At 40.9% G+C, this 14,022-nt stretch overlaps 1 protein-coding gene across 4 annotated transcripts in view; it reads left to right on the plus strand.

Annotated features, from left to right (window-relative positions):
* Positions 1 to 11,390, plus strand: part of scai (suppressor of cancer cell invasion) — an 82,335-nt gene extending 70,945 nt beyond the window's left edge. For all 4 annotated transcript variants that reach the window (XM_061747675.1, XM_061747679.1, XM_061747678.1 and 1 more), the window contains 2 exons: positions 2,842 to 2,942; positions 6,817 to 11,390. In XM_061747675.1, the coding sequence (XP_061603659.1) occupies positions 2,842 to 2,942; positions 6,817 to 6,963 (248 nt within the window). In that variant the 3' untranslated portion in view covers positions 6,964 to 11,390. The remainder of the gene's footprint in view (positions 1 to 2,841; positions 2,943 to 6,816) is intronic.
* Positions 11,391 to 14,022: the final 2,632 nt, after the last annotated feature.

Below are 14,022 nucleotides of genomic sequence, written 5' to 3' on the forward strand. Positions count from 1 at the left end.
TCCGGTAATGCGGACCAAATCCCGACACCATTTATACAGGGACCAAACAGCCCGTATCAAAGTGTAGAGCCGGTACACCATACCAGGAGCACGATCGAATGCCTTCTCCAAGTCCGCAAAGCAAACTCGTTTACTTGTTGGGCAAACTCCCATGCACTCTGCAGAACCTTTCTGAGGGTGGAGAGGTAATCCACTCTTCTGCAGCCAGGACGAAAAACAAACTGCGACGGACCGTCCTCTCCAGAACCCCTGACTATACCTTAGCTGGGAGGCTGAGGAGGGTAATTCCCCTGTAGTTGGAAAACACCCTCCAGTCCCCATTCTTAAGAAGAAATTTGCTCGTCTTTCGCTGCTGATGTCAGCAGGCTCACACAGGATTTCGGCCTAAATGTGGGAGTGCCAAAATCTGGCTGAAAATCAAAAAACAGGCTTCAAATTACTATTGAGTGTATTTTGGGGGATCTTCTTCTTTTTTGTTTGTAATTCTAGAACTCTAGGAATATGTACCAGTGTTCACAGGATTAGATCTGTGTGCCACCCTGGCCACCACATTTACCACCTCTGGTCAGTGGTATGTAACAATGCACAGCAAAACTAGCATAGATTCCAACAGCTTCTTTCCCATTTCCATGAACTTTAAACAGTTGATTTGTCATTTTTTTACTAGGGACACGTTCCCAGAATGCACATCTCTGTTGTGGCTTTACGGTATTCATCATTTCCACAATTCAAATCTAATGGATCGGTATTACTGGACTATTGCACTACTTTGAACATACTTGGCCAATAAAGAATATTGTTATTCATACTGACAGGCAAGTTCAATTAAGCCTTCAATTAAGATAAGAAACATGTTTTGGGACTGTGGCAAGAAGCTGGAGTACCCAGACAAAACCCACACAAGCACGGGTTGTACTTGCAAAGGTCCACATAGAGATGTTCCAAAGGAGGTTTGAACCCTCCTTCCTGACTGTGAGACAGACGTGCTAACCACCTGTTCACCATGCTCCCATGCTTTGCTTTGCCGTATTCGCTAAAATCAACGCAATACAACTTTCAAATTGTAGAAGCATATTATTATTATGGAAGGGTTCGACGGGAATTGCTATTTTGTTTTAGAATTATTAGTTTGAGAAATTTTGATCAGTTCCAGGAGTCAAACACCTTGAGCTATGGTCCCCAAATGTTTGTGCTAGCCCCCCCATTATTTTTGCATGCACCCGAGCCCTCCTTTGATAGCTTAATTCGTTCCGTGACCCCGTTTTTAACCCGAAACGTTCTTAAGCCGAGGTAATGTTTACAATTGAAATGAATGGAAATGCAATTAATCCATTCCAGCCCCCAAATTGTTATACTTACCTTTTTTACCAGTGTGTGTGGTTAAAAATAAATGTAGCACAATATAGAAATAGGTGAAACAACACAATTAGTTTCTTTCTCATGAAGTTGAACTAAGGAGGAAAACGGGAGGACGACGACGACGACGACGACGACGACGACTCCTCATTGAAAAAGTTTTCTTCCATAATAACACGGGGGAAATTCTGTTTCAGGTGTTTTTTTTTTCTTTTGTCTGTTTGTTTTCTAATTTATTGGTTGATTTCGGCACAACAAAGTGATTCAGGCAAAATTGTATTTTTCTGTTCAGAAAAGAAATCAGAAAGTGGGACGTTTAAAAGATGAATTGCTCTGTTGGGCTATTTGCGGCACGTTTCTTTTGATCATTGGATCATTTATTTGATTGCAGTGAGCAGTTTCTCATTTTTTGTCACTTTAATAAAGAGCAAAAATCAACAACAACTATACAATGCCTACCTTTTTAGTTGCACTGCGTGACGCACAGTCAATAACCGTTGCACAGCACAGATCTGCCCACTCATCAAATGCTTCCACTTAGGAGCCATTCTAATTTCTGACTATTTAGCCCTTTGTCGACTTTTTCAGAAAAAAGTTCTGTGTGACAATATCTCAACTACTTCCGTGTTCATTCATAAATGCAGCGGCTGCTTGTCGCATCTGCGATTGCCTGAATGTGTGTAGGCGGAACTTGCGCCGTGCGAACACGTGGAGAACTATTTTGACGTGATTATGCCGACACGAACCGTTGGTTATCTTAATTCAAAAGATGCTACATACATGCAACATACATCTATCTGTTCATAGTAGTTTTTGATCAAAATAAAATGACTTATTTTGCCACGTCAAACGCTATTAGGTTTGTGATTGGATGATAGATAGAGGATGTAGAGGCGGAACCTCTGTCCACAAGCCAAGCGTAACAGATTTCCGGCCTATGCCACGGAGCGGACTGGTTTTCATCGACAGCTTAATGCGTTATGCACTGACTCAATGATCGTCACGCAGCACGAGTAAAGCACAACATAGATCCTTCTGTTTGGCCATACCAAGACGTCCGCAAGCCAAAAATATATAATATAAACATAACTAGAGGTAATTTTTATTTTTTATTTTGGAACGTATCCCGACTTGTTCGTAAACCGGGTCGTTCGTAACTTGTGGTTCCACTGTACATGTACACACACACACACACACACACACACATACTGTATATATTACTGTCTTTAATGGAGGGGTAACCAACAGTTTTGTCCATGTGTATACAACAGTGTATAACTTGTTCGTAGCGATCAGTCTTTTGAAGGTAAAATTTTCCTGAGGAATATTGAATGATGTTTGGAAATGTAACAAATGTTTACCAAATGTTTGTTCTTTGCCCGTTAAGACATATGCCATTTTTCTCACAGAAAAAAGAGCTCGCTAAGGAGACTTTTAATTCTTCAACGCAATTTTGGATTTATTTTTTTTTTGTAATCCCTACAGATCAAGCCTTTTTACAATTCTTTGGTGATGAATTCCTTCGACTTCTGCTGATCCGCTTTGTGTTTTGTTCAGCTACATTGAGACTGCATAAAGTCTTTCGGGTAAGTCTTTTTACAGTCGTTGATTTTAGTTCTTGTTGGACCATAATCCATAACCAATGCATGATTTTCATGAATTAATTTTCAGTACTTTCACTTAATTGCTTTTTTTCTTACTTATTGCTATAAGTTACTTCTGTCAGCATTTCTTTCTTGAACTGAGGGGTGCCCAAAATGTTGTCTTTACAAACGTCTGTCCTTTGTTTTGCTTTTCTCGGCATTACTCCACTGTAGAGTCCCCTGTTAGATTTCATAAAACTTTCTATAAAAATCCACTACCTGTATCGTTTGTGTGCTTTTTGAGCCGACCAAACCTCTGGGATCGAGAATTCGTATTTCCGAAGTGTAGCAGCCTTCAGATTATGAGACTGATAAGAGGTTTTTCGTCACTTTTTCCTAAATTTTATACAAATAAAAAAGAGACGTGGTGCCCTTTGGAGACAAAATTAGTTTGATTCTGGTGTTAAACGTCTATCGGACCAAACCGGAAGTGAACGCAGGTATTCCCCTTCGACGAATTTATTTCTTAAATAAATTACGTTTTATCCAATGCCAATGTACGCTACAGCGACGAGAACAACATGGATCATGCCGTGTGTATTATAAGAACAAAATGGGGGAAAACGTGTGCTGGTGTTCGGGAGAGGACTTTCATTCAAGGATTGCTTGAGTTATGTTCACGTACTTTTAATACAATACAGCTCGCAAGCAGGCAACAAAACATTATGCAGCCTAGCAAGTTAGTGCTAACACTAACGGTTGTACGTAAACATGCCAGCATTCTGTCGCATCATGCTCTAAAGTTTTGGTGTGTGTGAAGTAATTTAATTACAACTAAGTTATCACCCATTATTTCTGTTATGTTGTAATGTTGGTTGGACTTGACTGATTAGAATACATGATTTCTTACAAATAACTCAGCTGCTCAAAACAGTACTTCCAAAATACATCCAATAATACTCCGCGATCACGCGCCAATTTCTCTCTGCCTCAAACTTGAATCGACATAATATCTTCTCCAACCTGGCACTTCCCTAAAGAAAGATCCAGAGTTCGATATATTTGTAAAGAAGTCATGGAAAGATTTTCTACAAATGAATGATTCCACAACCCTATCTCCATCCTTACTTTGGGAAACCTTTAATTAGAGGCAAAATCATTTCATACTATTCTTACAAGAAAAAAAATTAGAAAGCAAATTGGAGATGAAAAATCAAACAACTTACAGAACAATGGGAAATAAATCCGACAGACCTACTTAAGAACAACTTCATCATGCTAAAGAACAACTTGAACAACAGTTCCTACTACAACAGCTCAGATACACAGATTTTGAGCACAATAATAAATCAGGATAAACCAACTTCAACGTAACAAAGAAAATACACGAATTACAACCATACAAGATTCAAATGGCAAATTGACTCAATCACGACAGGATCTTAATGATATATTCTACAACTACTACAGTAGCTTATGCCTAGATCAGATTTAGGGTTGGGAATCGAGAACCGATTGGAACCGGGACTAAAATTCCGGTTCTCCTGGAAATCGTTCAAATTAAAACATTTTGGTTCCCAGTTTCGATGCCTAAAGTCTGCCGACGCCGAAAACCAACGAAGAAGCAGCAAAAACCAATGAAGAACGCACAGGAAGACGTGCTTGTGCCCAACGGCAGTGGCGAACAAAAGTGTGTCTTAACTATGTTAAAATAAATGACCGGTCGCCTCAGTGCAACACTTGTGTAGTGTATATTGGTTTGGATAAAAACGTAATTAATTTAGGCGACAAGAAAAAGCCAGAAGCGAAGCCTGTCTTACTTCCGGTTTAGCGTGATTTTAAGTTTAAACGTTAGAATCACCCCGCCTCCTGCCCGATGACAGCTGGGATAGGCTCCAGCGCGCCCGCGACCCTAGTGAGGAGAAGCGGCTCAGAAAATGGACGCATGGATGGATGGACGTTAGAATCTAATTATTTTATCTCGCAAAGGGGCACCACGTCTCTTTTTAGAAAACTTAAGGACAAAGTGACGAAAAACCTCTATGTCTACTAATCTGATGGTTGCTACAGGAATTAGATAAGAGTTCTCAATAGCCAGAGGTCTTTTCTCGAACCCAAACACACACAAATGATAGGTAGTGACTTTTTATAGAACATTTAATGAGATCTAACAGGGGAATCTACAGGGGAACAATGCAGAGAAAATCAAAACAAAGGACAGATAAACATTGGTAGAAGGAGGCTGAACATCTAATGTGAGCGTGCAATGACATTGCATCGAGCTGGGGATTCATGTTCTCGTTCATTTCAACCCAAATATGCACCAATGTGTACTTTTAGTCGACCGTGCCTTGAACACAATTCAGACAGTCTGATCGATCTCCCAAATGTTTGGCCGGTCCAGTCCACACGGGGAACAGGTGGATTTGGTGGGAAAAGGAGGAAGGAAAAAAGTCAGAAAAAGAGTTTGAAGGCAGGGAGGCCGAACCCCGGGTGTCGCTGTTGGCAATTAATGGCACCTGTTTGAACACATTATCACACCTGTCACATTTTTAAATGATCACTTTTTAAACTTGTAACCAAATCGGAAGCATATTTAACAATTTCTCAGTATTTCAATTGAATTTTGCAGTGGCGTTGCCATAGTGCCACTGAGAACACCGAGAACTGTTTTTGTCTGTTGTTGGGAAGACCTGGCATTGCATGCTGTGCACCAGTGTTGTTTATGACTTGAGAGTACTTTTCTGCACATTTTTCAATCTCAGTCTCAGATGCATACAGCAAGCATTGTCTTTCAGCACCATCTGCACAGAAGTGCAGCACCTTTTTGCTCTGTAAGTGCACAGATCAAATGTTAATCTGAGCTCTAAGAGCACTTGTCATATCAGCAATAGTCTTACCTTTGCCTTGCAGCTCACATTTCAAATGGTTCAGATCCCGGTCCAGCTGATCGGCCAAGTTCCCAGACATAGCTGACACTCTTCTAACCATTATAGTTGAACCCAATTGGACATTGGAGAGAGTTTAGATGACATCGGTTTCATATTTCTCGTCTTTAAGTAGTGTTTTTGCAGTTATCGCTGTTTCTATGAAAACCCCGTCCGAAAATGCCTTCTTTTTCTTCATCAAGAAGTGCGGAGCTGTAAATGAGGCTTGGGTTCGTTTTAGGGCATTTGTCACTGGTCCTGTGAAAAAAGACTGCTGTTTGCGCAAAGCCGCACTTTTTAAGTGCGTAGTGCGCTGCCCAGTGTATCGTTAGCATGGAAGCTCGTACGGCACGTTCTGAAATGCCGCTTCGACGTTGCCAGAGTCGCTCCACAAATTAGCTAATCTAATCTATTTAATATGCTCCTGATGATAGTCACGTGAAAATGACAGATGAGATTCAGTTGAGATATGCAACGTTTACCTGCGCACCTGTCAGAGACAAAACATGGGAAATAAGTGGAACTTTAACACATTCAAGAAATCACTCTTTCCCATTCTAACTCCATATATATGAAATAATTTGGTCCATTAACTTTCGTTTTAACAGTGAGGATTTAGACCGCGAAGTCAGCTAGTGTTAGTGGATGCCTTTTCAGATGGCTGTTCATAGCAGTTGGATGTTAAGTCGTTTTTTTTAGGATAGCTAGCGAGCTGCGCAGAGGCGTTCGTGTTATAAAGCATGTGATTGGCTTCCAACTGTCATCGTCATTGTGCAGTGGTACAGTTGACGCGTTCAACTCCAAATCTGAATAAAACGCGAGCAAAGAATATCAACCACAATTGACCTCTTCCTAAATACTTCTCCTAAACAGATTAGATAGATACAAATATAACAGTCCCCTTCTAGGGAGTAACTATTGATGGCTGTTTCTCTTTTTTGTACTTGCAGGAGGCACAGAGCTTCCCTGAGTCATATCCTGAGCTCCCCAAACAAGACACGGTGGAGAACAGCATTCTGCAGAAGCATATTTTGAAGATGGCATCCCTTCTGGATGTGCAGAACATGTTTTGGGACAATTCAGTAGAAGCCTATTGAATTTTTCTTTTGTGGTCAGGACCAAATAGTTGGTGTGGAAAAGCCTCCACATCCTGTACACTCATCTGCTACAGCCTTTGTAGCATTTTAATTCTTCTCTTTATTATTATTATTATTATTATTATTTTTGGGGCTATAAAAAAGTTGTCAAATAACAAATTTATAACTGAAGTCCAGCTTTTAAATTGAACTAGCTAACATGTAGTGCTCGCTATACTCAAAAGACTCATGGACTACAAATCAATTGAGGCACTTCTATCAGTTAGACAATTTTGCAAAACCTGAATGCTATTGCTTGTTCATGCATCCTGTGACAATGACTTTTCTGATGTGGCACTGTAATTAATGACCTTTGGTTAGTTGTTGTTTTCAAGTGTATATACACGAAGAAAGCGTATTTTTGGTCCATTCTGAGCTAACTTTTGAGGTATATTTTGAACACAAGAACATTTGAATGATCAATGAAATGACTAATAATGCACACACACAACATCCAGGACAGGTTTTGCACTGTAGCAGGAAGCTATAAAGCGAAACAATGTTCTGTGGCCTCTGGAGTTAGGGATTTAATACCAGTACTAATAGAAACTAATTCCAAAAAAAGTAAACACAGGAACCATTTGGAATCTATTTATTTGCCATCCAGTCAAATTGGAGAACTTCTTTTTCATGTTTATTCTATTGCCACTGTTTCTGTGTTCATATAATGTATCAAAATGTATTGTCCAAAGTGTTAGTTTAAATGTTCTGAGTTCAAGTGGTGATTCCAGCTTTCAATGGTGCACACTTATGTTTTAGGGGTTTTACGTTTGCGAAGGAACTTGAATTTATATTAGGCGATTATAAACAAAGTCTTTATATTTATTTGTATACAGGTTTTTTTGTTTGTTTGTTTGTTTTCAAAGTTTTCAAAGCTTTTTCCACAGAGCAACAAAATACAAAGCAAAGTAAAGCAAATTTATTGATATAGCGCATTTCATACACAAGGTAACTCAATGTGCTTTACATGATTAAAAGCATTTAAAAAAAAAAACCTGCTTATAAACAATTAAAACAGCGTACAGTGTAAGAAATATCATTTAAAAGTGGAAATGCTCTAAGAAGCATAGGAAAAAAGAAGCGTTTTTAACCTGGACTTAAAAACATGCACACTTGGGGCTCACGTCACTTCTGTTGGCAACGTATTCCATTTGTGTGCAGCATAATAGCTAAATGCTGCTTCACCATGTTTGCTTTGGACTCTGTGCTCCACTGTTTGACCCGAGTCTGTCGATCGCAGAGCCCTACTGGGTTTATATTCCATGAGCATTTCATTCATGTATTCAGGACCTAAACCGTTTAGTGATTTATGGACCAGTAGCAGAACTTTAAAATCTATTCTAAAACTGACTGGAAGCCAGTGTAAAGACTTTCGAATTGGAGTAATATGCTCTGACCTCTCTGTTCTGGTCAGAACCCGAGCTGCAGCATTCTGAATGAGCTGCAGCTGTTTAATGCTCTTTTTAGGGAGTTCAGTCAGAAGACCTTCACAATAGTCAAGTCTAATTGGGATAAAAGCATGGATGAGCTTCTCCTGGTCTGCTTGACACATGCAAGCCTTCACTCTGGATATGTTCTTCAGATGGTAGAAGGCAGTTTTAGTAATTGATGTGATATGACTGTTGAAAGTCAGGTCGGAATCTATCAGGACACCAAGGCTTCGCACTTGGTATTTGTTTTTTAAAGAGAGTGACTCCAGGTACTTACTAACAGCAATCCTCTTTTCTTTATTGCCCAAAACAATTATCTCAGTTTTGTTGTGGTTTAATTGAAGCAAATCTTCAGCTCATTCAGTTATTTATCTGTTTTAGACAGTGACACACCACCTCAATTGAACTGTAGTCATCTGTCGACACTGCTAGATATAACTGTGTGTCATCTGCATAGCTATGATAGTCAAAATTAATTACCCAAGGGTAGCATATACAGGCTGAACAGAAGGGGTCCAAGAACTGACCCTTGAGGGACCCCATAGGTCATTGCCATTCAATGAGATTCTTCTTTTCCTTTCAGCTTATCCCTTTAGGGGTCGCCACAGCACGTCATCCTTTTCTATGTAAGCCTATCTCCTGCATTCTCCTCTCAAACACTAACTGCCCTACATCCATCAACCTTCTCTTTGGTCTTCCTCTTGCTCTCTTGCCTGGCAGCTCCACCCTCATCATCCTTCTACCAATGTACTCACTATTTCTCTTGGTCTGGACGTGTCCAAACCATCGAAGTCTGCTCTCTCTAACTTTGTCTCCAAAACATCGAACCTTGGCTGTCCCTCTGATGAGCTCATTTCTAATTGTATCCAACCTGGTCACTCCGACAGTGAACCTCAACATCTTCATTTCCGCCACCTCCAGCTCTGCTTCTTGTTGTCTCTTCAGTGCCACTCTGTCTCTAATCCGTACATCATGGCTGGCCTCACCACTGTTTTATAAACTTTGCCCTTCATCCTAGCAGAGACTCTTCTGTCACATAACACACCTGGCACCTTCCTCCACCCGTTCCAACCTGCTTGGACCCGTTAAAATAACTTAACCCCTTGTCTATTTAGACAGAAACCATCTGCCTTGTAAAGATATCTGCACTCCCAAAAAAATGCACAAATTGTCAATGAAACTCACGGGTAGTGCAGTATACACTTCTTTGAGGCACTTATTTAATTGACTGAGCCTAGAGAAACGTTCATCTCCAAATCGTGCAAGTGGGAGAGGTCTACTAATAAAAACCTCAGCATCCAAACAATGCACTTTTGTGAGGAGATCAATGAAATCTCGCTTCAGTACCTCTGATTGCTGATTGAGAACATCCAGGCCCCCTGTGTGTATATTGACATATTTCACAGTTGGGTGCTGATTAGTGATCTTCAGGGTTTTTTTTTTAGAGATATCACACACCATGTCATTGGTAACTTACTCCAAAAACGTTTCACATCCTTGACAGCTCCATCACCAACTATTCACGTTTGGGGTGTCATTTTTCTCTTGTATGATTTAGTTTCATACCTTTCAGGGGTAGTGGGGGATGAGCATTCTTGGCCAGGGTTGAGTAAAAGTGGCTCAAATCTCATTGTAAGTTTGATGTTGATGTTACTATCAATTTCCCCCTTCTTTTTTTGCCATTCAACCCAATAGCTCAAAGAAGAATATTTTGTATATGTGTGCATATACATATGTATCTCCACTGGCCAGGAACTTTTTTTTTTTTTTAATATTGCTCTTGGCAGCTTCCCTTTCAGGCTTCAGCTTGTTTGTTGTTGTTGTTTCCATTCCATAGCCATTTGATGCTATTTCAAACCCAATATTTTGCATTGTTATTATTAGAAAATACCGCACAGCAGCAGCCATTTTGACATTGTATGTTCTGTGATTTTGATCACCACAGTGGGAATTGAGTCCGCAGTGTAAAGTTATTAGAATTTTTGTATGTTGAGACATGACTGTCATGTTTGCTGTGGTATTAGTTTCTGAGATTATTGTTAATAATGCGACCGTGAGAATGAGCGGTTTGTTTATTAACTGTGTGTTCACATACAGCACGACTTAATTTTTCTATAGTTGTGTGTTGTTTGAAACAACACACAAAGCTGTTTCAAAGCTTTTGGAGTTTAGTATGGTCTCATACAATACATATTTCGATGGTTGAAAGAGCAATTTGACTGGGTAGTGAGAAAGAAAACCCCTTGCACCCTTGGAAAAAGCTTGGACCCAGGAATTTTGGACTCATGTTTTTGATGACAGAAAACAACTCATGTTAAAAATGCATAAATAGTCTTTACTGAAGATTCACCTGTCCTTCGATAAGCTTGTGATTACCATATTGTGTACTTCATTATACTAAACCTTCCAATTTGAATAATTGCTGTTCAAAAAAAAAATGTTAAACTTGCATAATAGGTATGATAATTTCCGAACACTTGACATTGTCATGTGTTTTGTATGGCATTACAAGCACAAATGTCCACTGCGCTGCTTATCGGGCCCACATGATACGCATTGTCCATGACTCCATCCATCCATCCATCCATCCATCCATTTTCGTTACCACTTAGCGCTCTTGTCGCTTTACACACAAATCATTTAAATGTTTGCTATTTATCCTGTTTTCTGGTCCAGTTAGCCTGTGGCCATTTTTTCCTTTTTCATGTAGGTGGTCTGTTAAGTGTTAGTTAGATATTGTGGTTGCTATTTAATGTCAAATGTATTGGGAAAATTTAAGACGACAATATTGCAGACGTTAATGTCTACAAGTAGCATGTTTGTTTTGATGATTAAGTGCCAATGACTGGTGTATTCCCTCAATTCAGCACACTGATTGAATACAATTTAATGTGTACGTGTCTTTCTGTGTTGCCAAAGTAATACAATAAAATATCAAGTAAATGTGCCATTAGAAAATGTGTCTCCTCGTTTTGAGACCTACTCCTACTACTTTTGAAGATTTTGAGGAGAAAGGAAGACCAATAACTATTGATGTGTCCTCGGGACCCCTGAAAGGCTATGGATAAAAGCAATTGATCGACTTTATATTTCCAAACCCCAATGATGTACACCACTAGTAGGTGTGACAGGAAAAGGAAGACAGCAAAAAGAAATCAAATCTGCATATGGAATATACAAATAATATCTGCAATGTGATACTACCTTGTTTGTAAAGTGATTCTCACACTATTCAAAGATGATTTCCAGTATCACATTAAAGGTGACGTGATGGATAGTGACTTTTTTAAAGCCTTGTATCCAAATAGTTGGGGTTCTCTAGGCCCATCATCAATTAGAATGAAACAACCAAGGAAAATCTTTTGGGAACTGGATTCAAATAGAAACCCAATGCAGTCTAAATCTAATTCAGTATTTAATTTTTTTTTTTTTTTTTATGCCGCCTTGGTTTTATATGGGTCAATATCTCCCATGCTGAAACAGCCATGCTTAAAGTGCAATTTTCATTGTTACTGATGATTTGAAATTTTAGACATTCATGGTAAAGGCAATCAGTTCTGTTGACTGATCAAATGGTGGGAGCCCACTGAAATGCAATTAGGCTTTTAGAAATGGTAAAGACAAGAGTGCATAAAAAAATAGCTTTCATGTGAGTTCACATTTGCATATACAGAATCACAGAAAAACATAAATCAGAGAAAGAATACTGAAGCCGTGGAAAAAATAGGACTGCTCGCTGAGTGACAACGTCGCAGACGGCCAGTAGCGGATAAACACATGAATGCACATACAATACAGAGACTGCAGACCTCTTGCTCTCCTGCTCCATTTTTCTCCCACTTGTGAACAAGACCCATAAGATACTTCCACTTGGGGCAAGGCCTCATCCCCGACCTCGAGAGAGCACTCTAGCCTTTTCTGACTGAGTACCAGGGTCTCCGTTTTTGAGGCGCTGATTCTCATCCAACCGCTTCACACTTTGTCGCAAACCGCTCCGGTGAGAGTTCGCAGTTGGATGAAGCCAACAGAACTGTATCATCTGCAAAAAAGCAACGATGCAATGCTGAGGCCACCAAAAGGGACCCCCTCAATGCCTTGGCTGCACCAAGAAATTCCCTTGTTGACATTGTCTTTGCAGGCACTCCATTGGACAGGACACATTCTGGTCTACCAACGCCAGATCTGCCGACGGACACATGAATCATTATCGACTAATCAATTTCAGGAAACCAGTCCGATCAGCCCCTCCTTGAGCCGTCACCTTACCGTGGCGGAGGGGTTTGTGTGTCCCAATGATCCGAGGAGCTAAGTTGCCTGGGGCTTCACGCCCCTGGCAGGGTCACCCATGGCAAACAGGTCCTAGGTGAGGGGACCAGACAATGTACGGCTCAAAGACCCCTTATGATGATGACAAATATTGGATCTCGTTTTCCCTCGCCCGGACACGGGTCACTGACATGGGGGTTCGGGGGGAGAAGGAGCCCGAGCTGTTGTGCGAGGTTGAGAAGTTCCGACTAGATATAGTCGGGCTCGCCTCCACACATGGCTTGGGCTATGGTACCAGTCCTCTCGAGAGGGGTTGGACTCTCGTTCACTCTGGAGTTGCACACGGTGAGAGGCGGCAAGCAGGTGTGGGTATACTTATTGCCCCCCGGCTCAGCGCTTGTACATTGGCGGACGAGAGGGTAGCCTCGCTCTGCCTTCGGGTGGGGGCACGGGTCCTGACTGTTGTTTGTGCGCAGTTCAGAGTACCCACCATTTTTGGAGTCCTTGGAGGGGGTGCTGGAGAGCGCTCCCACCGGGGACTCCATCGTTCTGCTAGCGGACTTCAATGCTCACGTGGGCAATGATGACAGCGAGAACTGGAAACGCGTGATTGGGACGAACGGCCCACCCGATCGCAACCCGAGCGGTGTTGTGTTATTGGACTTCTGTGCTCATCACGGATTGTCCATAGCGAACACCGTGTTCAAGCGTAAGGGTGTCCATGTGTGCACTTGGCACACCATGGGAGACCCCACGTCTGGCAAGCATGTCCGGAGCTTATAGGCACAATTCTCCCAAGGAAATTAAAAACACTCTGGGCAAAATTGATGACAGAGAGGGTCATTTTTCAAATTCATTTTTGTTTTGTATTGATGAATGAAAGAATTGGACGGAAGCAAAAAGGCACTTTTTTTGGTTCAGGGCAGGTTCTTGAGTACCACCTAGTGGTTATGTTTGCACATGCCTGGATATTGTTATGTGCACGGTGTGCTGTGCTTGTCATCAGTAGCAACACACACGCCGACTCTTTCTCATGTTGTGGAATCTGTCGTGTGTGCGTGCGTGCGTGCATACATGTTTGTGTGTGTACCTGGGTTCAGATGAAATGATTGTCTTTCTGCATTGGGTTCCAGTACATTCCAAGGCTTGGAGCTTGGCCTTGGCAGTGCGAAATGTCCTTTGTTTAATTTACATAAAAAGGGCATTACCAAAAATGTTTTGATTTTTCCTTTTTTGACAAAACCAGTTCTTGGTTCAGTATATGTTCACAGAATATTGTACCCTTGCACATATACAGTATAGAAAACTACACCTGCACTCAATA

The sequence above is a fragment of the Phyllopteryx taeniolatus genome, chromosome 15, assembly GCF_024500385.1.
Source record: "Phyllopteryx taeniolatus isolate TA_2022b chromosome 15, UOR_Ptae_1.2, whole genome shotgun sequence".
Taxonomy (NCBI): domain Eukaryota; kingdom Metazoa; phylum Chordata; class Actinopteri; order Syngnathiformes; family Syngnathidae; genus Phyllopteryx; species Phyllopteryx taeniolatus.